The sequence below is a fragment of the Dreissena polymorpha genome, chromosome 2 (assembly GCF_020536995.1).
Source record: "Dreissena polymorpha isolate Duluth1 chromosome 2, UMN_Dpol_1.0, whole genome shotgun sequence".
Classification (NCBI taxonomy): domain Eukaryota; kingdom Metazoa; phylum Mollusca; class Bivalvia; order Myida; family Dreissenidae; genus Dreissena; species Dreissena polymorpha.
In genome coordinates this window covers 120,872,810-120,896,564 of record NC_068356.1, presented here as the reverse complement: position 1 = coordinate 120,896,564, position 23,755 = coordinate 120,872,810, and the positions used below count along the sequence as shown (strand labels likewise).

The window sequence follows — 23,755 nt, the reverse complement described above, 5'->3', positions numbered from 1 at the left end:
AACCATTTTCGAACTCATCCAAGTTATCAATGGGACAATCTTCTGACCAAGTTTCATGATGAACGGAAAATAAATGAGACCTCTAGAGTGTAAACAAGGTTTTACTATAGCCATATAAGGGAGAATGCCCTGCCCCCGTGGTGGCCATGTTTTTCAACCAACTGGTATCATTTTTGAACTCGTCCAAGATATTATTGGGATGAATCTTCTGACCGAGTTTCATGAAGATCGAACTATAAAAGTGGCCTCTAGAGTGTTATCAAGATTTTACTATAGCCATATAAGGAAAATGCCCCGCCCCTTGGCAGCCATGTTTTTCAAGCAAATGTCATCATTTTCGAACTCATCCAAGATATCATTGAGACCAATCTTCAGACCAAATTTCATGAAGATTGGACAAAAAATGTGGCCTCTAGAGAGTTAGCAAGGCAAATGTTGACGCCGCACAATGGACAACGGACAAAAGGCGATCACAAAAGCTCACCAAAACTCAAAATAAAACCATTGCTTTTAATAAGATATCAACCCCATATTTCATTACCCCTGCCTCTTACTCTTTTATGGTATAAGGGAGGAAAGAAAGACTCAGTGTGTTAACCCTCTATGGTGAGAGGGACAGTGAAAGACTGAGTGTGTGTTACCACTTTCATGGTAGTTGGGACTCTTAAGTATTTTACACTTCCATGATAGGAGGGTGAGTTGAAGGACTCAGTGAGTGTGTGTGTGTGTGTGCATTTCATGGTAGCAGGAATTGGAGGACTCACTGTGTTTTACTCTTTTTAAAGCATCAGGAAAGGGAGAAGGACTCTGTGTGTTTTACACTTCAATTGTAGCAGGAATGGGAGATTAACTCGATGTGTTTTACACTTAAATTGCAGCAGGAATGAAAGCAGGACTCAGTTTGTTTTACACTTTCATGGTAGCAAGAATTAAAGCAGGACTCAATTTGTTTTAAACTTTTATAGAAGGAGGGAGGGAAAAGAACTTGGTTTGTTTTACACTTTCATAGTAGAAGGAATGGGAGAATATATTTAGCGTGTCTTTCATTTTTTGGATAGAAGGGAGGGGAGAACGACCTGTGTGCCTTACACTTTCATTGTAGGAGAGGGGAGAAAGAAACACTTTCATTGTAGGAGGGATGGGAGAAAGAAGCTGTGTGTCTTACACATTCATTGTAGGCGGGATGGGAAAAAGACCTTGCGTATCTTACACTTTCATTGTAGGAGGGAGGGGAGAAAGAAGCTATGTGTCTTACACTTTCATTGTAGGAGGGAGGAGAGAAAGACCTTGTGTGTCTTACACTTTCATTGTAGGAGGGATGGGAGAAAGAAGCTGTGTGTCTAACACTTTCATTGTAGGAGGGATGGGAGAAAGACAGGGCTTCTTTTCCTTCTTTGCAAGTGGCCCTGGAAGGACATTTCACAATTTTGATAGGGACAATTCACAAACCTAACAGGGCCGTGAATTTTTACAAAATTGGCTGTTTTTCACAATTTTAACAATTTCACGACTCGGTTTTTCACAATTGTAAGAAGTTTGCGACTCGATTTTTCACAATTTTGAATAGTTTGCGACTCATTTTTTTCACAATTTTGAAAAGTTCGCGACTCATTTGTTCACAAAGTGAGGGGGCCAGGGCCACTTCACAAAGTCAGGAAAAAAAGCCCTGAAAGACCTTGTGTATCTTACACTTTCATTGTAGGAGGGAGGGGAGAAAGACCTTGTGTATCTTACACTTTCATTGAAGGAGGGAGGGGAGAAAGACCTCGTGTATCTTACACTTTCATTGTAGGAGGGAGGGGAGAAAGACCCTATGTATCTTACACTTTCAATGTAGGAGGGAGGGGAGAAAGACCTTGTGTATCTTACACTTTCATTGTAGGAGGGAGGGGAGAAAGACCCTATGTATCTTACACTTTCATTGTGGGAGGGAGGGGAGAAAGACCTGTGTGTCTTACACTTTCATTGTAGGAGGGAGGGGAGAAAGACCTTGTGTATCTTACACTTTCATTGTAGGAGGGAGGGGAGAAAGACCTTGTGTATCTTACACTTTCATTGAAGGAGGGAGGGGAGAAAGAAGCTGTGTGTCTTACACTTTCATTGTAGAAGGGAGGGGAGAAAGACCTTGTGTATCTTACACTTTCATTGTAGGAGGGAGGGGAGAAAGACCCTATGTATCTTACACTTTCATTGTAGGAGGGAGGGGAGAAAGACCCTATGTATCTTACACTTTAATTGTAGGAGGGAGGGAAGAAAGACCCTATGTGTCTTACACTTTCATTGTAGGAGGGAGGGAAGAAAGACCCTATGCGTCTTACACTTTCATTGTAGGAGGGATGGGAGAAAGACCCTATGTGTCTTGCACTTTCATTGTAGGAGGGAGGGAAGAAAGACCCTATGTGTCTAATACTTTCATTGTAGGAGGGAGGGGAGAAAGACCCTATGTGTCTTACACTTTCATTGTAGGAGGGAGGGGAGAAAGATTCGGTCAATGCTGGTTCTTGCTCTGTGTTGATCTGACCCGTCTGTCCAGTTCGGAAACGCTCAAACCTCTCATGGCGCAAGAAAACGTTGTTCAGGTCATCATTTACTCGCAGCAACTCATCTGCAATAGTGTTAAGAAATTAGTTTTATAAATGTAACAAACTTTTCTGGTGAGTTTCAAAGCAGGTCAACAATATCTAAAAGCAAGTTTTAAAGAACAGTGCAGTTATATTTAAGTTTTAAACAAACTACCAAGTTACAATATACTTTATATTACTTGACACAACATGTATTCATCTTTTAAATAGTAACAAGCAAATTTGTTGAACTGATATTCCCCGCCAAATAAATTTGTTTTTTTTATGGGTTCAAATCCCTTAATATATTAAATAATCCTAAAAAATATTTGTGTGTAGGGTAACTGTTTTTATGCATTGCAATTCTCCTTGTTTATATCCATACACCTATGAAGTTTCATGTTGAAATCTTGTAGAGTATCTGTGATAAAGCTCTGAAAAAAAGTTACATCATACAACAAGAAATATCTTTAAAAAAGATATACGGCGTTGATTGTGGTTGGAGTTTATGGAAGGTAAAGATTTAAATGAATGAGATCAAGGATAGCTAATATCTTTTTCTGTGCAGTTTTTAGCTGCATCAAACGCAGTACGGGATGTTACGCGGAGTTTTCGCGGCTTATTTTACATTATTACATATTGCTGGTCATAAACCTATAGATACAAAAAAGAAAACCAAAGTCAACCGGCCACACGCGAAGTCTCCGTACATATTTTAAATATGTATACGCGCGTTCTTCGAACAAACCTGTTTGAGTGGTTTATCGGGAATTGCTACGTGTATTTGATTCGATTATTAACAGTATCGAGAATCATCGCGCTCATACTTAATACATTAGTCAATATGCTGCAATAATACATTAGTAAATATGATGGAATAATTCTTGTTAATTAATTAAAAATAATATTTATCATGGTATTGTTGAAAACACATTAAGAATCTATTATTGACATGCCATAAAATAATATCGCTGGATATCTTCATTTCACATCTTTCTGGTGGTAAAGAAAATTCCGGTTCACCTAGTTCACGCTATAGCGTCTTTATTATATAACTATTATATAACTGACCGCGACCTCCGAACAGCACAGAAGGTCTGATCTGTATATAAACTCTGACATTCAAACACACTAACCGCGAACTGACCCCTTATACCTCGCGGGTTGAAATGCAACACATTAAAGTGAGGCATCGCTTCCACTGCTCTTTATACTTTTACATATAACATGTTGACAGGAATATGGAAGTCAGTACTAAATATGAGAACATGGCCTTTAAGTACACAACGTTCTCGCGCTGAAAATCCTCTGAAAATAAAAGATGTACGCACAAACTGTATTGATGTCGAGATTGAGTGTAAAACTGTTCTATCTATAAAGCCTTTTTATTAGAGATAAAACTGTTTTATGCTGAACACGCAGTAAAACAGTGTTACAAAGACGCGGACATGTTTCCAATGTTCTAGTGGTATTATCAAATCAGCCAATGCAGTCAATGAAGTGTATTCATCTGTACTTGGCCGCGGGAAGTTTTATTTGAGTTCTATTGGACGCTAACAAAGGTCAGGCTAAGGTGAAAAGCTGGCGTATACAGCTGACGCCGAAAAACAACAAAGTGCAATACTGGTAATTCTTATTTAAGAAAGTATTGGGCTATGGTTCTTGTCAGTGCACTTCTTCCCATTGATTTCTACACACCCATGAAGTTTCATGTAGAAATCTTGTCTAGTATCTGAGATATAGACCTGAAAAATTACATCATACAAAATCAACAAAGGGCAATAAAAGGTTATGGTTCTAAAGCATGGCAACTCTCCTCATTTATTTCAATACACCCATGAAGTTTCATGTTGAAGTGTTGTATGGTATATGAGATATAGCCATGACAAGTAACATCACACACAAAACAAAGGGCAATAACTCTTATTTAAGAAAGTGTAGGGTAATGATTCATATGCATGGTTCTTCTCCACATTGATATCTACACATCCATTAAGTTTCATGTTGATATCTTATATAGTCTCTGAGATATAGCCCTGATAAGTTTTGCGAGAGACGGACAATGCCAATTCTATATCCCTCCACCCTTGGCAGGGGGATAAGAATGTGTGCGACTCCTAAATGTTCTAGATAGAGCAAGGTTAAAGTCTGAAACTTCACTAGAATAATGCCTTACTTGTTACTTCCTCATTTGGAATTCCATCTAGGAGTTCAACAATTCTCTGTTGCATTTGTCTGTTGGTTCGATTAAGCTCCTGCAAAAACAAACTGATGTCACACCATTTGATGTTAAATGTACCATTTATTTTTGGTAAAAGCTCAACGATGGGGGCCCTGAGAGCCTTGGATGCTCATCTGATATATAAATTGATGCAGATTTGAACAAGAGCACTGCCTTGCGGGTGCAGACCGCTTATCTATTTTTCTTTTAAAAGGTGAAGGGTCCTTTCTCAATTTCAATCAATTTTTTTTTTGGGGGGGGGATTCTTGGACGGTATTTCAAAAATAAAATAATACAAATAAATATTTGTGTTTTTTAATCATGTTTCAAAAAAAAAAAAGGGGGGGGGGGATGAGGGGTGGGGGGGTATAGTGTGAGTGTGTGGTGGTGATTTATTAGATGATCTTTAAAAAAAAATTGGGGTGGGGGTTTCGGGGGGATGGTTTGGGTGGAGTCTATTGTGGCATGTCAGGTAAGAGTTGTTTTGTCAAAGTATCAATCAAATCTAATCATAAATAAAGAAGTTATGGCAATTTTAGCAAAATTTAATATTTGACCTTGCGAGTCAAGGTCATTCAAAGGTCAAGGTCAAATTCAACTTGCCAGGTACATTACCCTCATGATAGCATGAAAGTATTTGAAGTTTGAAAGCAATAGCCTTGATACTTTAGAAGTAAAGTCGATCTAAACACAATATTTAACCATATATTTAAAGTTACTAAGTTAAAAAAGGGTCATAATTCCGTAAAAATGACAACCAGAGTTATGCAATCTTGCATTCATGTTTTGCCACAGACAAGAACGTTTTTTTTTATTTTCTTGAAATTATTATCACAAATCATTATATTATAAGCAAGTTTCACATCGATAGTGGACAATGTTTGGCATCTAGAGAGTTCAAAAGCCACATTTAAAAAACTGCCTGCCCTACTGGTGGTGATGGTATTCAACAGGCTGGAACTATTTTAAAATCAGCCAGAATAACTTTTGAACAATAATTTAATGAGCAAAGTTATAGGAGATAGGACAATTTTGTTCACAAACTTTTTCTTAAGCCATATAAGAAAGACTTCCCCAACACCTGGAAGACAATAAAATATAATCCATAAAATCGAGACAATTTTGATGTTTTTAGGGGAAAAAAAGTTACTTCAAGAGCATTCATAGTGAGCTTTCTTTAATGTGACCTATTGCCCTTGCTTTTTTTTACTCTTGAGTTTGAAACTCATCTCATATATTATCTAAGAAAATTTTCTGACAACGTTTAATAAAATTTGCAATAAATATAATTTTTAGTGTTCAAAAGCTTTTTCTTCAATTGCTCCTAGTTTGCAATTCCTGACTCCACGTGACACAGTTTCAAAATCGTACAAGCATATTACACGGACAAATATTTTGGTGCAGTTTAGTTAAGACTATGCAAGAAATGTTAATTACATAGCTTTGCAAAATGTTTGCAGCTTGTGACATATGAGCCGGGTCATGAGGACATGTGTCTTATACTAAATGCGACCAGCCTGGCTTTAGACCATCCTGTGAAATTGCACAGCCTGGTCAGGAGGGGCCCTGTCCCCTATAAAGGTACACACAGTTTCTAGTCTCATCAGCAGACATGTTAGCCCCTGACCAGCCTGCACAGAAGCCCAAACTGATTGAATCTAGGCTTGCCACATATGAAATAAGACCCACTTTTGGATGATCAGGCTCATAAGATGGACGTAGTCGTTAGTTGATTCTCATGACTCAGTATACAATAAACACTCTACCCCCATTTAACATCAGCATCTGAACAAAAACTTGACAATGTACAACAACTTTTACAACAAACATTATCAGTGATCTTGATATTAACGATATAAACATTCTGAACAAGTTCCATCAATACTGATAAACAAAATTAAAAAATGTGAACTTTGGAAAAGAAATGAGCTATAAGTTGACAAAGCAATCAATGCTCTCACCACTTGACAAAACTATAGCTGACAAACATATAACCCTCATTTTCTAGAAAACAAAATCTACAATTGACCTCACCTGCAGCAGTTCCAGATCGGAGGAGTCCACGTTGCTAGGGGACAGTTCCGTGAGCATCTCACTCATGACACGCACGTTACCTTGCACCACATCAAGCTCACTGCGCAGCTTGGCAAGTTGCTCCTGGGTCGGCACAACTGGGATGCCTGGGATCCGTGGCGCCTGCATAGCCATAGGTGCCTGGCCTGGGGGATGTATCACATGACCCTGGCCCCGTACTGTGGGCTACAATGGTCATAAAATGAGCATTGCTCCGGAAAAATGGGGCTTAATGCATGTGCATTAGTGTTATCCCAAATAAGCCTGTGCAGTCTGCACATGCTAAACAGGGATGACACTTTCAGCTTTTATGTCATTTTTTGTTAAAAGAAGCCCAGATTTCCCAGAACTAGTCTCATATTATGAATTGTTGTGTGTTTGGTGTTGTTAAGACAGTCATGTTATTATAATTAAATGAATATTGTATAGACATGCTTAGGTAAATAAAAAATAATTAATAAATTCAGTGCGTTCTTTAATGAACGCCTGAGTGTAAATTACGACCAAAATCAGCTGTTGTACATCCGTTTTACAAATTGTGGTAGTCCCTTGGACGTCTGATAATCCGCATGTACGGTGATTTGATATACACAGGACATTCAAATCCTAACAGTAAATCTGGTAATTTCTCCCTGAACACAACTTGTACAAATTCTAGCTTCAAATAAACAATCAGGGGTTTTCAGCCTTATATAACAGGGGCCTATTAAAGGCCCCTTCCCAATTGAAAATTTCTTTAAAATCATGCAGTTTTCTCAAAAATCCTAACTTACACCAGCTTTTTCATTTCCCAAAGCAGTAATTTTTGCGAGAAATCTTCCCAAAATGAGCAATTTCTTCCCAAAATCCATAGGCTAGGGCCTCTTCCCAATGAAGGGAGGAAAACCCCTGACAATGCATTTTGTATTGATCCTTTGTCCCGATTAAAGCGCACAAAAATTACGCCACACATTTAGACATCAGCATGGAAAAAGTATTTGTATTGATTTTTGTATACAAACTTTGTAGCGCAGTGAACATTTAGGTGTAATTTTGGTTTTAAGATTTCGTAGTCCATTTTAACATAATTGTAATGCAAATGAATGTTTGATATACAGAAAGAAGCTTTTTTTGTATTCAAGGAAAATCAATTTCACTTTAGCCAATTTTTTTCTAACATTCAATCTTAATATAAATAATTATTGATTGGTCTTTTTTACTTAATATGAACAGTGCTCGATGCTCTCACATCAATCACTAAATTTAAACATGTTCTTTGGGAATTTCAAAATCCCTCAATTCGCTCTGTTTATGCACTTGATTGCAAATGTTTGTGTTTTTGGCGAACTTATGTGGTTATAAAAAAAACACATTATCGTCAATATTGGTCATATTTTGCAATTGAAAATAGAAGTCATTATGTATTATACTGGATTATAAGGTTATGGATAGAGTTGGAACATGTATGCTTCCAGCGATCAACACATACAGTAGGGTTTACAAAAATACGGAAATAGACTTGCAACTTTATATCCGGGACGTCAACAACTTAAGGCTTGGAAGTCAGGACTAATAACTTTTGAAAGTTTGTGAAAGCACTTCAAATTGTAAACAAGAGGGCTATGAATTCCCTGGGTAACTAACCTGGTTTTGACAATAACTGCATGGATGGGAACATGGCACAGGGATATTAAGGACAAAAACAAAACTTTAAGACCAGATAATTGGATTTATTTTAAAATCCAGCCAGTGGTCTTTGCAAGATAAAATTTTAAGGTTAATATTCCACCATATAAAGAAAACCTTACTTCCCACTGGTGACCATGTTTTTTAACAAACAAAATAATTTTTCCGGAATTAGGAACACAATAACAATAGGAAAATTTCTGTGAATCCCATAACTGTTTAACAAGAAGACTTTAAAAGTTTTATATTCAGTATAAGAAACAGTGTGGCCATTTTTGGGTAATCAAGTTTGGTAATGCAATAGAAGTTTCATGTACGTGAGCATAAAAATTGAACATTTAATTGGTTGAGGAGGGGGATAAATAATGATGAGGGAAACAATTACCATATACAATTGAAACAAGAAGACACTAAATACAACATAAACAAAAACAAAACAACAAGAAAATACATGCTTATATCAACAGCCGTTAATTTACACATGCATGTACACCAAATTTAGTCTTTTAATTTTTTAACAGCAGCAAAGTACATTCTTTTAAAGTAGGAAACATTGACCTTTTAAGACTACATTTTCCAACCAAACTACTTAAGGCCCTGGTCAGTAAAACCCGATGCTTCATGATTTATTCAGCAAAGGACATAAATCTACAGCTGTCTGATTCCATTTCTAACATGAAGGTGTGTATGTATGTGAGAAAACCCAATAATTCACTTAAGCTTACTACCAGCTTTGGACAGACCATTTCTCTGTTCCAAGCAAGTTTCATGGTATATTCTCGAAAATGTAAGAACTCAAAATGACAAACATATCTTCAGTATTCATTATAAACAAATGTAAAACATGGTCATCTTCATGTTAACTCTGGACAAACAGCACAGTTACACCAGATACACCAGCCAATTTTGCACAAAAGATGATTCAACAATGGGTGAAATAAATAAACAACCTGGAACATTTCATACTCCTCTTCTTCAACTACATATGCTGACTGGGAGAAAACAGGGGAACTTGGTTATTAGTATTAGCAGCCATAATAAACACACAATATCATTGGCACCTAAATAATTTACACATATTAAAACCATAAGAAAAATTTCCATATATATAAACATTCCAACATAGGAAATTAAATGATTCAATAATTGTAAAAAAAAAACATGCATGTACAATTAAACAGAAATTCCAATATAACACAAAAGTATAATACACATATCACATTATCAGAAAACCTGAAAATGACAAATAAATGTTGTATTTAAATGATCACTATACTATAAGGATATCACTATATTGTACTTCAGAAATCAAACAAAATGTAAACAGGTAAAATAAAATGCTAACATCATAACAGAAAAAATACATAATCAGGGGAGTGATTTCAGAAACATTATGACAGCGAACAACTATAAATCTTGCCAAAACATTGTAAGCTAAATATTAACAAGGGCTGTTTGTAAAACATGCATGCCCCCCCCCCCATATGGGCTGTCAGTTGTAGTGGAAGCCATTGTGTGAACACGTTTTTTAGCACTGTGACTTTGCCCTATGACCTAGTGACCTGAAAATCAATAGGGGTCATCTGCGAGTCATGATCAATGTACCTATGAAGTTTCATGATCCTAGTTGTACAGGTAAGCTTTCTTGAGTTATCATCCAGAAACCATTTTACTGTGTCAAGTCACTGTGACCTTGACCTTTGACCTAGTGACCTGAAAGTCAAAAGGGGTCATCTGCGAGTCATGATCAATGTACCTATGAAGTTTCATGATCCTAGGCATAAGCGTTCTTGAGTTATCATCCGAAAACCATTTTTTTTAGTTGAGCCACCGTGACCTTGACCTTTGACCTGAAAATCAATAGGGTTCATCTTCGAGTCATGATCAATGTACCTATGAAGTTTCATGATCCTAGGCATAAGCGTTCTTGAATTATCATCCGGAAACCATTTTACTATTTCGGATCACCGTGACCTTGACCTTTGACCTAGTGACCTCAAAATCAATAGTGGTCATCTGCGAGTAATTTTCAATGTACCTATGATGTTTCATAATCCTAGGCCTAAGCATTCTTGAGTTATCATCCGGAAACATCGGGTGGACGGACATACGGACAGAGCATCGTGCAAAACAATATACCCCTTCTTCTTCGAAGGGGGTCATAAATATACATATACAGTCAAACCTGAAAACAGCGGTCAGTCATGGGAAATGACCAAAGTGACCGTTGTACACAGGTGACCGTTGTTTTCAGATCACAATTTTTATATGGTTGGTCAATTGGTAGTATTGCTACGTCATTACCCCACCCAGTCGTTTGCATACAGTGTGAAACACAGGGGCTCATTACCGATAACTAAACATAATAACATAATTAACTTACATTGAAAATACAGAATAATATCTTATAAATTGATTTATATATTTCATATTGTTAAAATAAATCGATGACTTTATCAACGCTACTATAATTGTTTACTCATGCTCGTCTATTCAGTAAATAAACCTTGCCAAGTCCTTTGACGTCACGACCGGACAAGTCTAAAAAGCGGATTCGATGTCATAAACCGATAGTAGGATCATTCAGTAAATCCTACAGCTCGTATAACATTCATTGGAATGTATTTTAAAATAAAGATTGTCACGCGTCATTGACGTAACGTCTGAACAATTATAAAAGCGGTTTCGCTGTCATAAACTGACAGTACGGTATAACCGTATCATTCTAATTCAAAGAAAGATTCCAAAACCTTTAAAAAAAATATTTAGTTTGTTATAAAAGTTGCAATTCAGTGTTCATTTTCCTGAATAGACGATCACTAATCCTTTTATCGCCTTCTTATGATATGAACACTCGCCAGCTTTGTGTTGTTTAAAACACCTTATCAGCTATAAGATTTATTGACTTCCTAACGCGCTCATGCTTTGTCGTTATGAATGCAGCCGATAATTGCTACTTATACACATTCTTATTGTTACGTGCACGTGTTTGGTTTTTGTTCTTAATTTTCACTACTCGAAACAACTGACACGTGACTGTTGTTTTCAGCTGAAACATGACTTTCTGTCATAGAACTATCAATGGTAATTATCACTATCAGATGCTTTACCCGCAAAATAGACAGACAAATTATGTGCTGTGTTTGTAATTTTCGCGACTCGAAAACCACTGTCGTGTGACCGTTGTTTCAGTTCAAAGATGACTTTCGGAGTGGAATATAGTGGCCATTGGCCGTAATGGACAGGTGACCGTTATTCTCAAGTTTAATATAGCGTGATTTTCCCGGGGGAAAACTGTATATCATGATAATCAAAGCCAAATTTGCAGGTAACCTTAAGGATCAAAACAAAAGAAAACTAGAAATGGCGCGGCAGAGGCCGACGCGTATCCCCACGCCGAATGTTTGACCTAGGTGTGCCCCAGGGTTGGTAATGGGGCCATGCATAGCTGAGATTGACCGTATTGTCATAAGAGAAGTTCATCATCAATTAGAAGTGAATTGGTGTAGAAATGAAGAAGTTATAGTAAAAGGCAATTTTGGGTGGGTGTGACATATGTGGGCAGGGCGCCCCAGGGTTGGTAATGGGGCCATGCATAGTTGAGATTGACCGTATTGTCATAAGAGAGGTTCAGTATCAATTTGAAGTGAATCGGTGTAGAAATGAAGAAATTATAGTAAAAGGCAATTTTGGGTGGGTGTGGTCTATGTGGGCGGGGCGCCCCAGGGTTGGTAATGGGGCCATGCATAGTTGAGATTGACTGTATTGTCATAAGAGAAGTTCAATATCAATTTGAAGTGAATCGGTGTAGAAATGAAGAAATTATAGTAAAGGCAATTTTGGGTGGGTGTGGTCTATGTGGGCGGGGCCCCAGGGTTGGTTATGGGGCCATGCATAGTTGAGATTGACCCTAATGTCATAAGAGAAGTTCAGTATCAATTTGAAGTGAATCCGTGTAGAAATGAAAAAATTATAGTAAATGGAATTTTTTGGTGGGTGTGGCCTATGTGGGCGGGCGCCCCAGGGTTGGGATTGGGGCCATGCATAGTTGAGATTGACCCTAATGTCATAACAAAAGTTCAGTATCAATTTGAAGTGAATCCGTGTAGAAATGAAAAAATTATAGTAAATGGAAATTTTTGGTGGGTGTGGCCTATGTGGGCGGGGCGCCCCAGGGTTGGGAATGGGGCCATGCATGGTTGAGATTGACCGTATTGTCATAGGTGAGGTCCAGTATCAATTTGAAGTGAATCGGTGTAGAAATAAAGAAGTAAATGTAAAATAACCTAAAAAAATGAGTGATAATTTCTGACGCGGCCCCACCCCAACCCCTATAACTTTTGACCCAGGGGTCAGATCAAAATTCCAAATAGTGCAGGGTCGCACATATGCTCATAGCTACCATGTGTGTAAATTTCAAGGTTCTAGTGCTTTTAGTGTAGGAGGAGATAGTGGCCAGGACGGACGGACAGACGGACGGACGGACGGACGGACGGCGGAGATCACCACAATATCCCCACCTTTTTTTCAAAAAGCGTGGGGATAACAAAAGGGCCAAGATGGCCCTAGTTCGCTCACCTGAGAGGAGTCTGTTCATTCAATTTTTACCAAACGTCAAACTTGACCTAGATATTGTCCAGACAAACATCCTGGTCAAGTTTCATCAGTATTGAACCAAAACTCTGGCATATGGAGTGATTTTGTTTTTGTAAGATTTGACCTGGCGACCTATTTTTTGAGTAGACCCCCTTACCAAACATAAAACTTTGCTTACAAAAATAAATATTATGACCAAGATTCATAAAATCTGAAAAAAAATTGTGACCTCTTATGTGTTTACAAGGATTTTGTTAAATATAATGAAAATTTGGACAATCTAAAGGCAATAATTATGGCATTAATTATGTGACATATATAAAACCAATCTTTTAAACAAGTTTCATGATGATTGGGCAAAAAATGTGACTTCTAGAGTGTTCACAAGCTTTTTTTACTATAAAAATATAAGAAAACTGCCCCCCCCCCCCCCCCCCGGCATCCTTGCTATTCAACTGACCGAAACCATTTTCAAACTCAACTCTCATATCAAGGAAACAAATGTTCTGACCAAATTTCATGAAAATTGGGCCAAAAATGTGACTTCTAGAGTGTTCACATGTTTTCACTATATACATATAGAGAAATATTCCTAGCCCACTGGCGGCCATGTTTTTTCACCGATCTGGATCATTTTCGAACTCGTCCAAGATATCAATAAAACCAATGTTTTGACCAATTTTCATGATTGGGCAAAAATTATGACTTTTAGAGTGTTTACAAGGTTTCTCTATAGCCAAATAAAGAAAACTGCCCCGCCCACTAGAGCCATGTTTTTCAACGGACCGGAACCACTTTTGAACCCATTCAACATATCATTAAGACAAAGATTTTGACCAAGTTACATGAAGATTGGGCATGAAATGTGACTTCTACAGTGTTTACAAGTTTTTTCTTTTTTTTGACCTAGTTTTTGACATGGCACGACCCAGTTTCGAACTCGAACGAGATTTCAATGGGACAAATCTTCTGACCAAGTTTCATGAAGATCGGACAATAAATGTGGCCTCTGGAGTGTTTACAAACAAATGTGGACGGAAAGACGGACGAACAGACGACGGACAAAGACCGTTCACAAAAGCTCACCTGAGCAATCAGGTGAGCTAAAAAAATCACATCCCTTGAAATTAACCTTTTCCCACTCAGATGCAACGTGAAATGGCTATATGCAACCAGAACTAACTCACAGTAATTTGCAGGCTGTTCAGGTTAATCCTGTTGGCTGCTCATCAGTATCTTTGAGTTGGACATGAAGCCTTTAAAATTTGTATCCATTCAGAAATGTTTTTAATTTAATTTGATTTTTTAATGGACTACAATTGGGTTAACATGTGTATCTGACTGGTAAAGGGTTAAGATTTTACTGAGAGAAATGCACACTTACAGCTCTGTTGGTGGTGATTGGTTTGGGCCGCACTTGAGGTTCTGGGTCTGCACCTCCATGTGTCTACAATACATACAAACACTACATCTTTATACACTGGTGGCACAATGTGACCATAATCTTAACAAGTAAAAAAAACAGTTCTACACAAAATAAGCTAGATCTGGTCCTTTTTATCAAACCTGTATGCAGGAAAATAACTGCTCATTATACTGCAAGTGCTACCAGCTACATAGACTAAACGGTAGATATGCACAATTTAAAACATTTAACAGAGTGTTTGTCATTGAACCTTTCCAGATTATATAGTTTGCCTTTTTAATTCATGTTTGGACAACTATCAACAGTTTATCTTTTAAACAGACTTTTGAAATTATTAAATAAAGAGTGCAAAAGTATTTGATTCCTACAATCTATGTTAGTGTTAGTAGTACTTAAAATAGCCAAAGGCTTCTACATTCTAAAATTTGCTACTGAAATTTATGTTAATTAATTTAAAACAAGAAACCGGCGGAGACAGGTGATGCTCCCCAAAGGTTTTTTTAGTCACAATATTGCACTATATATTCAGATAAAAGGAAACGTCTTGAGGGCATAGTAGTTGGGGGGACAAGAATTATTTTATAAAAAAATTCAAAGGGCCATAACTCTGTGAAAAATCATCCGACCAGAACCCGCTGATAATATGCACATCTCCTCTTGGTTGTGAAGCTTCCCATAAAGTTTAACTGAATTCCCGTCATTAGTTGCTGAGAAATAGCCCGGACAAAAATTGTGCACGGACGGACACACGGACGGACAGACGAAGCGGCGACTATATGCTCCCCCCAAAATAAATTTTGGGTGAGCATAATAAAGAAGATTTTCAGAATTTCTGGACTAACATTCAAAATTAAAATTTTTTTTGCTACAAATTCTGCTTTCTAAGCCCTCACCTAGAACGATGTTTGATTTGTGAGGAAAATTACCCTAAATCAGAACACAAGTCACCTACCCGTGCTGGTGTGTGTATTGGAGCCAGATTGTCTAGGTCTGTCATTGGAAACTCTATGCCCTTGGATTTCAACTCCTGGTAGATCTTCTCCACTTCCTTCAGATCTGGGGCCCCTCGGAAAGCATCAGCCCAGGTCTGAAATATACAATACATACAAAATAATATGATAGAATGGTACAACAAGGGGCATTATATTAATGATTATTCTTCTAAATTGCAGGTCAGAGTTTGTATGTACCATGCATGATGATCCCGAAGAAAAGCGTGAAGTTTAAATTGAATATCGGTAGTAGTTACAGCAATATGTACTAATTGCATTCAAACTTTAACCTGAATTTCAACTTGCATGCAAACCTCAAATATACTTTTTTAAGTGCAAAAGGGGGGATAACCCTGCTAAACAGCTGGTCAAAGTTGTAGCCCATGAAAAGTCATGCTCATAAAGACCATCAACACATATGCATTTTTTTATTTTAATATCATATGTAGATACAGAAATATGAAAAAGTTCCACAAAAAGTTAACCTAAAATTATCAAAATAAACAAGAGATGTGTTTGTCAGAAACACAATGCCCCCTTATGCGCCGCTTTTTTTTTTTACCTTTGACCTTGAAGGATGACCTTGACCTTGACCTTTCACCACTCAAAATATGCAGCTCCATGAGATACACATGCATGCCAAATATCAAGTTGCTATGTTCAATATTTCAAAAGTAATTGCAAAACTTTAATGTAGGTTCAAGTTTTGGTGACAGATTGACAGAATGACGGAATGACAGACAGACGGGCCAAAAACAATATACCCCCGATCATTCGATCCGGGGGCATAAAAATGGAGCATAGTTATGCTAAATAACCTGAGTTATTGAACTTGGTCAGTGATTCCACACAATGACCCCAAGTAAAGTATCAAATTAATACATGTCGTGGAAATAATTATAATTGAGATGTTGCAAATTTCCCTTAATCAGAACACTACACAGATGCGAACAATTGGGTGAATAGATAGAGAATAATAGGTTGGTGACGTGGATGGAGAATGATTAGCCAGATAACCATTCTCCATCCACGTCACCAACCTATTATTCTATTTATCCTGTCACATTTACAACATTCGTTGAAATGTTTCTAAAATATCTAGTTTTCGAGTATTTTGTGTTTAAATATTTAACATGGTAAACATCACGCGCGAAAAAAAACATGGTGCCGTCACGTCAGGCAAAGCGCTTAGGCTAGCTTCCATCTTGTTAAGACACACAGAGATCGAGTTACTCGTTATTAATTCAATACACAAAGACGAAATTATGCTGTTTAAATAATAATGTTTAAACAAACAGTTCTTTACATGTATTTGGTATTTTATTAATAGAAAAAAAGTATATTTTATTAATAAAAAATAGTAAATGCATGCGCATCCGCGGATAGAAACTGAAGAATATTTGAGGTCACGTGCTCATCTAGCCTAATATCTTTTGGGATATTAGGTTACCTGGTTATCGGGCTGATTTAAAGGCATGTGACAGGATAAATTAGCTTAGACTATTCATTGAGCATTTGCCCTAAAAAAAGAATCACAAACAATTTTATGCCAACTAAACAGAAAATGCTGAAGCAAGTTTGTAATAACATAAAAAATAGCTTAGTAACTATCATGATAAGAAAACAGAAATCAGAGTGTCAAATATGGTTGTTGGTATTTTATTGTAGAATACAATGTCTATTGTAAGTAGAAAATTGATGGGCATACAATAAATATATTACCTCAAAACTTTTTTAATCAGAACAAATTTAAGGCAAACAATCAAAATGTTTTCTTGTCATTGCCAAAGAGCTCCAGCTTGACCTAAAGATAAGGGCCTAGCACCCTACCCCCCAAGGTCCCACCCTGTCCCTTCATACCTCCACCATGCCTTTTTTTGACATAATAAAATTATCATACACCAAATTTGTATCTGAAGTTTTAATGAATTCAATACATTTTTACAGTGCAAAGAAGTTTGAAAAATAAAAAGTACAATTTTTTTTAATGCAAAAAAAAATGTAACATAACATATGCATATAACCACTTCTATATCACAACGCGCAGGCTAAAGTGCCCTTTTGACAAAAGCAAATGCTGCCCTTCTTATTCTAGCTGAAACACTGATCCCAACAAAATAGTGCCACCATGTACCTGTATCATGCTCAGTACTTTCTCCTGCAATGCCTGCGGTGGGTCATACTTGGGTCCAATCACTTTCACGAGGTCATTGAGAAAGTCTTTTGTTGCCATACACACATGAAATCTCTTCCCACAGTTCTTCACACAGGTTTCCAAACACTAGGAAAGGGAACAGACAACTGTTAACTAGTATGCTTCAATTGACATTGGTACCGGTATAAATGTAAGACACACATTTAAATGGATATGCATTATGGACAGTGTATTGTTGCACAAAACACCATTTAAAACAAGAGGGCCTGAAAGGCCCAAAGTCACTCACCTAAGATAATAAGATATTATTGGGACAAATATTCTGACCAAGTTTCACGAAGATCGGAAAATAAATGTGGCCTCTAGAGTGTTAACAAGGTTTTACTATAGCCATATAAGGAAAAATGCCCCGCCCCCTGGCAGCCATGTTTTTCAACCAACCTGCATCATTTTTTAACTCATCCAAGATATTATTGGGATGAATCTTCTGACCAAGTTTCATGAAGATCAGACAGTAAATGTGGCCTCTAGAGTGTTAACAAGATTTTACTATAGCCATATAAGGAAAAATGCCCCGCCCCTTGGAAGTCATTTTTTTCAAGCAAACATATTTCTTTGCGAACTCATCCAAGATATCATTGAGACCAATCTTCTGACTAAATTTCATGAAGATTGGACAATAAATGTGGCCTCTAGAGTGTTATCAAGGTTTTACTATAGCCATATATAGCCATATAAGGAAAAATGCCCCGCCCCTGGTGGCCATGTTTTTAAAGCAACCAAAACCATTTTCAAACTCATCCAAGATATCATTGGGACAAATCTTCTGACCACCTTTCATGATGATCAGAAAATAAATGTGACCTCTAGAGTGTTAACAAGGTTTTACTATAGCCATATAAGGAAAATAGCCCCGCCCCTGGGGTGGCAATGATGTTCAACCAACTGGCATCATTTTTGAACTCGTCCAAGATATTATTGGGATGAATCTTCTGACCGAGTTTCATGAAGATTGGACTATAAATGTGGCCTGTAGAGTGTTAACAAGATTTTACTATAGCCTTATATAGCCATATAAGGAAAAATGCCCCACCCCTTGGCGGCCATGTTATGCAAGCAAACGTAACCATTTTCGAACACATCCAAGATATCATTAAGACAAATCTTCTGACCATATTTCATCAAGATTGGACAATAAATGTGGCCTCTAGAGTGTTAACAAGGTTTTACTATAGCCATATAAAAAAAATGCCCCGCCCCCTAGCGGCCATGTTTTTCAACCAAACGGCATCATTTTTGAACTCGTCCAAGATATTATTGGGATGAATCTTCTGACCAAGTTTCTTTAAGATTGGACAATAAATGTCGCCTCTAGAGTGTTCACAAAATTTTACTATAGCCATATAAAGCCATATAAGGAAAAATGCCCCGCCCCTTGGCAGCCATGTTTTTCAAGCAAAGGTTACCATTTTTTAACTCATCAAAGATATCAGTGGGAAAAATCTTCTGAGCAAGTTTCATGAAGATCGGAAAATGAATGTGGCATCTAGAGTGTTAACAAGGTTTTACTAAAGCCATATAAGGAAAAATGCCCCGCCCCCTGGCGGCCATGTTTTTCATCCAACCGGCATCATTTTCCAACTTGTCCAATATATTATTGGGATGAATCTTCTGACCAAGTTTCATGAAGATCAGACAATAAATGTGGCCTCAAGATTTTACTATAGCCATATATAGCCATATAAGGAAAAATGCGGCCCCGACCCTTGGCAGCCATGTTTTTCAAGCAAACGTAACCATTTTCGAACTCATCCAAGATATCATTGAAACCAATCTTCTGACCAAATTTCATGAATATTGGACAATAAATGTGGCCTCTAGAGAGTGAACAAGGCAAATGTTGACGTCCCACAACGGACAACGCACGACGGACAACACACAATGGACAAAAGCGATCACAAAAGCTCACCATGAGCACATTGTGCTCAGGTGGGCTAAAAACGTAGTTCTAAAAACCTATTTTATAAAACTATCTAATGAAACATTGCTGATGCTTTCAATCATGAATGCTGTATTGTCTTGTTATTTTTTGTATAAATTAAATCAAACATGTAATGCCTTTCTTATGTACCACTTCAAATAATAAATTTTGCAGCACTTTATTCAAACAGATTAAAGCATTCAGCAGAAAAAAGGCAGTCTGAAAGAAAGCTTTATCCCCCACATTGACCTTGAGCCTGTGTCACTGACTCATGCCTTTTGTACATTGTCCAATAACCAAACCATTGTGACCAAGTTTAACAAGAGCACCGCCTTGCGGGTGTAGATCGCTCATCTATTTTTCTTTTTAAAGGTGTAGGGACTTATCTCAATTTCAATCACAAAGGAGGGAGGGGTGGAGTGGAGAGGGGTGAATAGTGTGGGGTTGTGGTCATTTATTACATTATCTTCCAAAAATGCAAAAAAATGCAAAATAAATTTATTTATTTTTTTGGGGTGGGGGGATTCTTGGGTGGGATGGTTGGACGGTATTTCAAAAATAAAATAATAAAAATAAATATTTGTGTTTTTTAACCATGTTTGAAAAAAACAAGAGATGTGTTTGTCAGAAACACAATTCCCCCTATTGCGCCGCTTTGAAAAAAAAAAGTTTTTGTTTTTTACCTTTGACCTTGACCTTGAACTTCCACCACTCAAAATGTGCAGCTTTATGAGAACGCCGCTTTGAAATATATTTTTTTTCTACGTTTGACCTAGAAGGATGACCTTGACCTTGAAGAATGACCTTGACCTTGAACTTCCACCACTCAAAATGTGCAGCTTCATGAGAACGCCGCTTTGAAATATTTGTTTATTTGACATTGACCTTGAAGGATGACCTTGACCTTGAAGGATGACCTTGACCTCCCACCACTCAAAATGTGCAGCTTCATGAATACGCCGCTTTGAATTTTATTTTATTTTTTTGACCTTGAAGGATGACCTTGACCTTGAACTTCGACCACTCAAAATGTGCAGCTTCATGAGATACACATGCATGCCAAATATCAAGTTGCTATCTTCAATATTAAAAAAGTTATGGCCAATGTAAAAGTTTTCGGACGGACAGACGCCATATATTTGACATTTGACCTTGAAGGATGACCTTCACCTTTCACCACTCAAAATGTTCAGCTCCATGAGATACACATGCATGCCAAATATCAAGTTGCTATCTTCAATATTGAAAAAGTTATGGCCAATGTTAAAGTTTTCTGATGGACAGACACCATAAATTTGACATTTTACCTTGAAGGATGACCTTGACCTTGCACCACTAAAAATGTGCAGCTCCATGAGATACACATGCATGCCAAATATCAAGTTGCTATCTTCAAAAGTGAAAAAAAGACTGACATACTGACGGACAGTTCAACTGCTATATGCCACCCTACCGGGGGCATAAAAGTTATGTTTTTTTGGTGGGGGTGGGGGGGTATAGTGTGAGGGTGTGGTGGTCATTTATAAGATGATATTTAATTTTTTTTTTTTAAACGAGGGGGGATTGAGGGAGGGGCGTGGGGGATGGTTTGGGTGGAGTCTATTGTGGTATGTCAGGCAAGAGTTGTTTTGTCAAAGTATCAATCGAATCTAATCATAAATAAAGAAGTTATGGCAATTTTAGCAAAATTTAATCATTTGACCTTGAGTCAAGGTCATTCAAACGTCAAGGTAAAATTCAACTTGCCAGGTACAGTACCCTCGTGATAGCATGAAAGTATTTAAAGTTTAAAAGCAATTGATACTTAAGAAGTAAAGTGAATCTAAACACAAAATGTAACAATATATTCAAAGTTACTAAGTCAAAAAAGGGCCATAATTCCGTAAAAATGACAACCAGAGTTATGTAACGTGTCCTTTACTGTCCCCTTATGATAGTTTGCGAGTGTTCCAAGTATGAAAGCAATATCTATGATACTTTAGGGGTAAAGTGGACCAAAATACAAAACTTTACCAAATTTTCAAGTATAAAGGGCCCATAATTCTGTCAAAATGCCAGTCAGAGTTACATAAATTTGCCTGCACAGTCCCCTTATGATAGTTAGTTAGTGTTGCAAGTATGAAAGCAATAGCTTTGATACTTAAGGAATAAAATGGACCTAAACACAAAACTTAACCAAAATTTTCAATTTTCTAAGTATAAAAAGGGCACATAATTTTGTCAAAATGCAAGCCAGAATTATCTAACTTTGCCTGCCCAGTTCCCTCATGATAGTAAATAAGTGTACCAAGTTTGAATGCAATAGCATTGATACTTTATGAGAAAAGTGGACCTAAACGCAAAACTTAACCGGACGCCGACGCCGACGCCAAGGTGATGACAATAGCTCATAATTTTTTTTCAAAAAATAAATGAAATAAATCATTTAACCTATGAACATACACTTTGACCTTAAGCAATCATGACTGACTAATGCCTTCTGCACATCGTCTCTGGGTTTTTAATACCTAAAACATTGAAACCAAATGTAATAAAAATTCGTCAATTATTACAGAACATATAGACAGCACATGACAGAGGCTCAAACTTTTCACTTTAATGACTCAGATGTTGATCTGGCAAACAGACACGCGTGTTCTGCACATAGTCTCAGTGACCTAAACATTTCAGCCAACATTCATGAAAATCCTTTAATTGGTATAGGAGGTAGGGACTGGACTTGAAAATAGAGGCTCAAAATTTTGACCTTGAAATATGACCTTGACCCCTAGAAAGAGCGCTTTACTCATACCTCCTTCACATTGTCTAAATGACCTGAAAACATTTTAACTACCAATGCAGACCAAACTGTCCCTAAGCAATGAAGTTCTGTGATCTTATCTTCCTAGATTTCAATCATTTATTTTTGCTGGCTTTGTCAGTGGTCTGACATAATCGCAGAGACTGAATGAACAGTTTTATACTTACTGTGAGAGTGTACAGAACTGCTGTGTGGTTTTTACCCATGTTTTGATTCAAACGCTTTCTGATAGCCTTAACTGCATCTTTAGGTCTGAAATAAAAGTTGATAAACATTTTTTACACCTGCAAACTAAAATGGACTTATCTTGATGAATCTTAATGCATGTTTTCAAATTAATGATACTAGAACTTAAGATAGCCCAGTAAAAATGTATGTCCAATAAAGCATATATTGGAAATAAATAAAAAATAATTGGCCAACGTACATATTAAATTTATAAAAACTATCAAATCGTTGTAAATTCAGACATTTAACTACAGGAAAAAAAAATTCAATTTCAATACAAAACAGCTCATCAGTGAAGATTTACAAAATAAATAATTTGGCTCAATCAGCAAAGCCCAGCTGCAGTGAGTACAGTGACATACCCCTCCTCAGTTTCATTGATGCGGTCACACACCTCCATGTAGACAGCCCAGTTCTCCGAGGGCTGGCTGCCATCTGTAGCCCGTTCTACAAGCACACACAGCAGAAACTGGTTGACTGACTTCACCATTATGATGATTGATCACTTGTAGATCTCAGTTACTACTCATATACACCAAATCAATTTTCAGAGAAATTGTAATTGTCTCTCTAAATTTTCAAAGAATATATGTCACTGTGTTGTCACCTCTGGTCAACTGTTACGTTTATATCCCTTCAAATAAATTGTAAATGTATGTCCTGTTTGTCTCATTGACCCAAATATATCTCACTGATTCACTACAGTCTGTATCTAACAGACACACATTTACATGTACAACTGTATATCTGAGGATTTTTTTATTTTTACTTGTTTAAATAAAAATATTTTGCTCTTAAAATTTGATTTTCCACATATTCCAGCACATTTAAAGTGACTGCTTATATTTAATATGAATATATTTCACTTTCAAAATAACAATATACATCCTGCATATATAAAATACTTTGACAAACTTTTCAAATTTCTAATATGAAATTGTATTATAATAATTAAATATTATAAATAGTGTTTTTTATCCCCAAACATCTAAATGTCAAATATTAAGTCGGGAAATACTAGTTAATGATACAACAGGACACTTGCACCTATATCAAC

General features: G+C 37.0%; 1 protein-coding gene across 5 annotated transcripts in view; it reads right to left on the bottom strand.

Annotated features, from left to right (window-relative positions):
• LOC127868778 (target of Myb1 membrane trafficking protein-like) overlaps positions 1 to 23,755 on the bottom strand; it is a 46,662-nt gene that overhangs the window by 19,183 nt on the left and 3,724 nt on the right. For 4 of the 5 annotated variants that reach the window (XM_052410848.1, XM_052410845.1, XM_052410849.1 and 1 more), the window contains exons 2-10: positions 23,061 to 23,145; positions 22,638 to 22,722; positions 17,669 to 17,815; positions 15,495 to 15,629; positions 14,501 to 14,563; positions 9,471 to 9,512; positions 6,817 to 7,041; positions 4,738 to 4,816; positions 2,454 to 2,605 (exon numbers count right to left, since the gene is read on the bottom strand). In XM_052410848.1, the coding sequence (XP_052266808.1) occupies positions 2,454 to 2,605; positions 4,738 to 4,816; positions 6,817 to 7,041; positions 9,471 to 9,512; positions 14,501 to 14,563; positions 15,495 to 15,629; positions 17,669 to 17,815; positions 22,638 to 22,722; positions 23,061 to 23,145 (1,013 nt within the window). The remainder of the gene's footprint in view (positions 1 to 2,453; positions 2,606 to 4,737; positions 4,817 to 6,816; positions 7,042 to 9,470; positions 9,513 to 14,500; positions 14,564 to 15,494; positions 15,630 to 17,668; positions 17,816 to 22,637; positions 22,723 to 23,060; positions 23,146 to 23,755) is intronic. The other variant, XM_052410847.1, reaches the window with a different exon arrangement.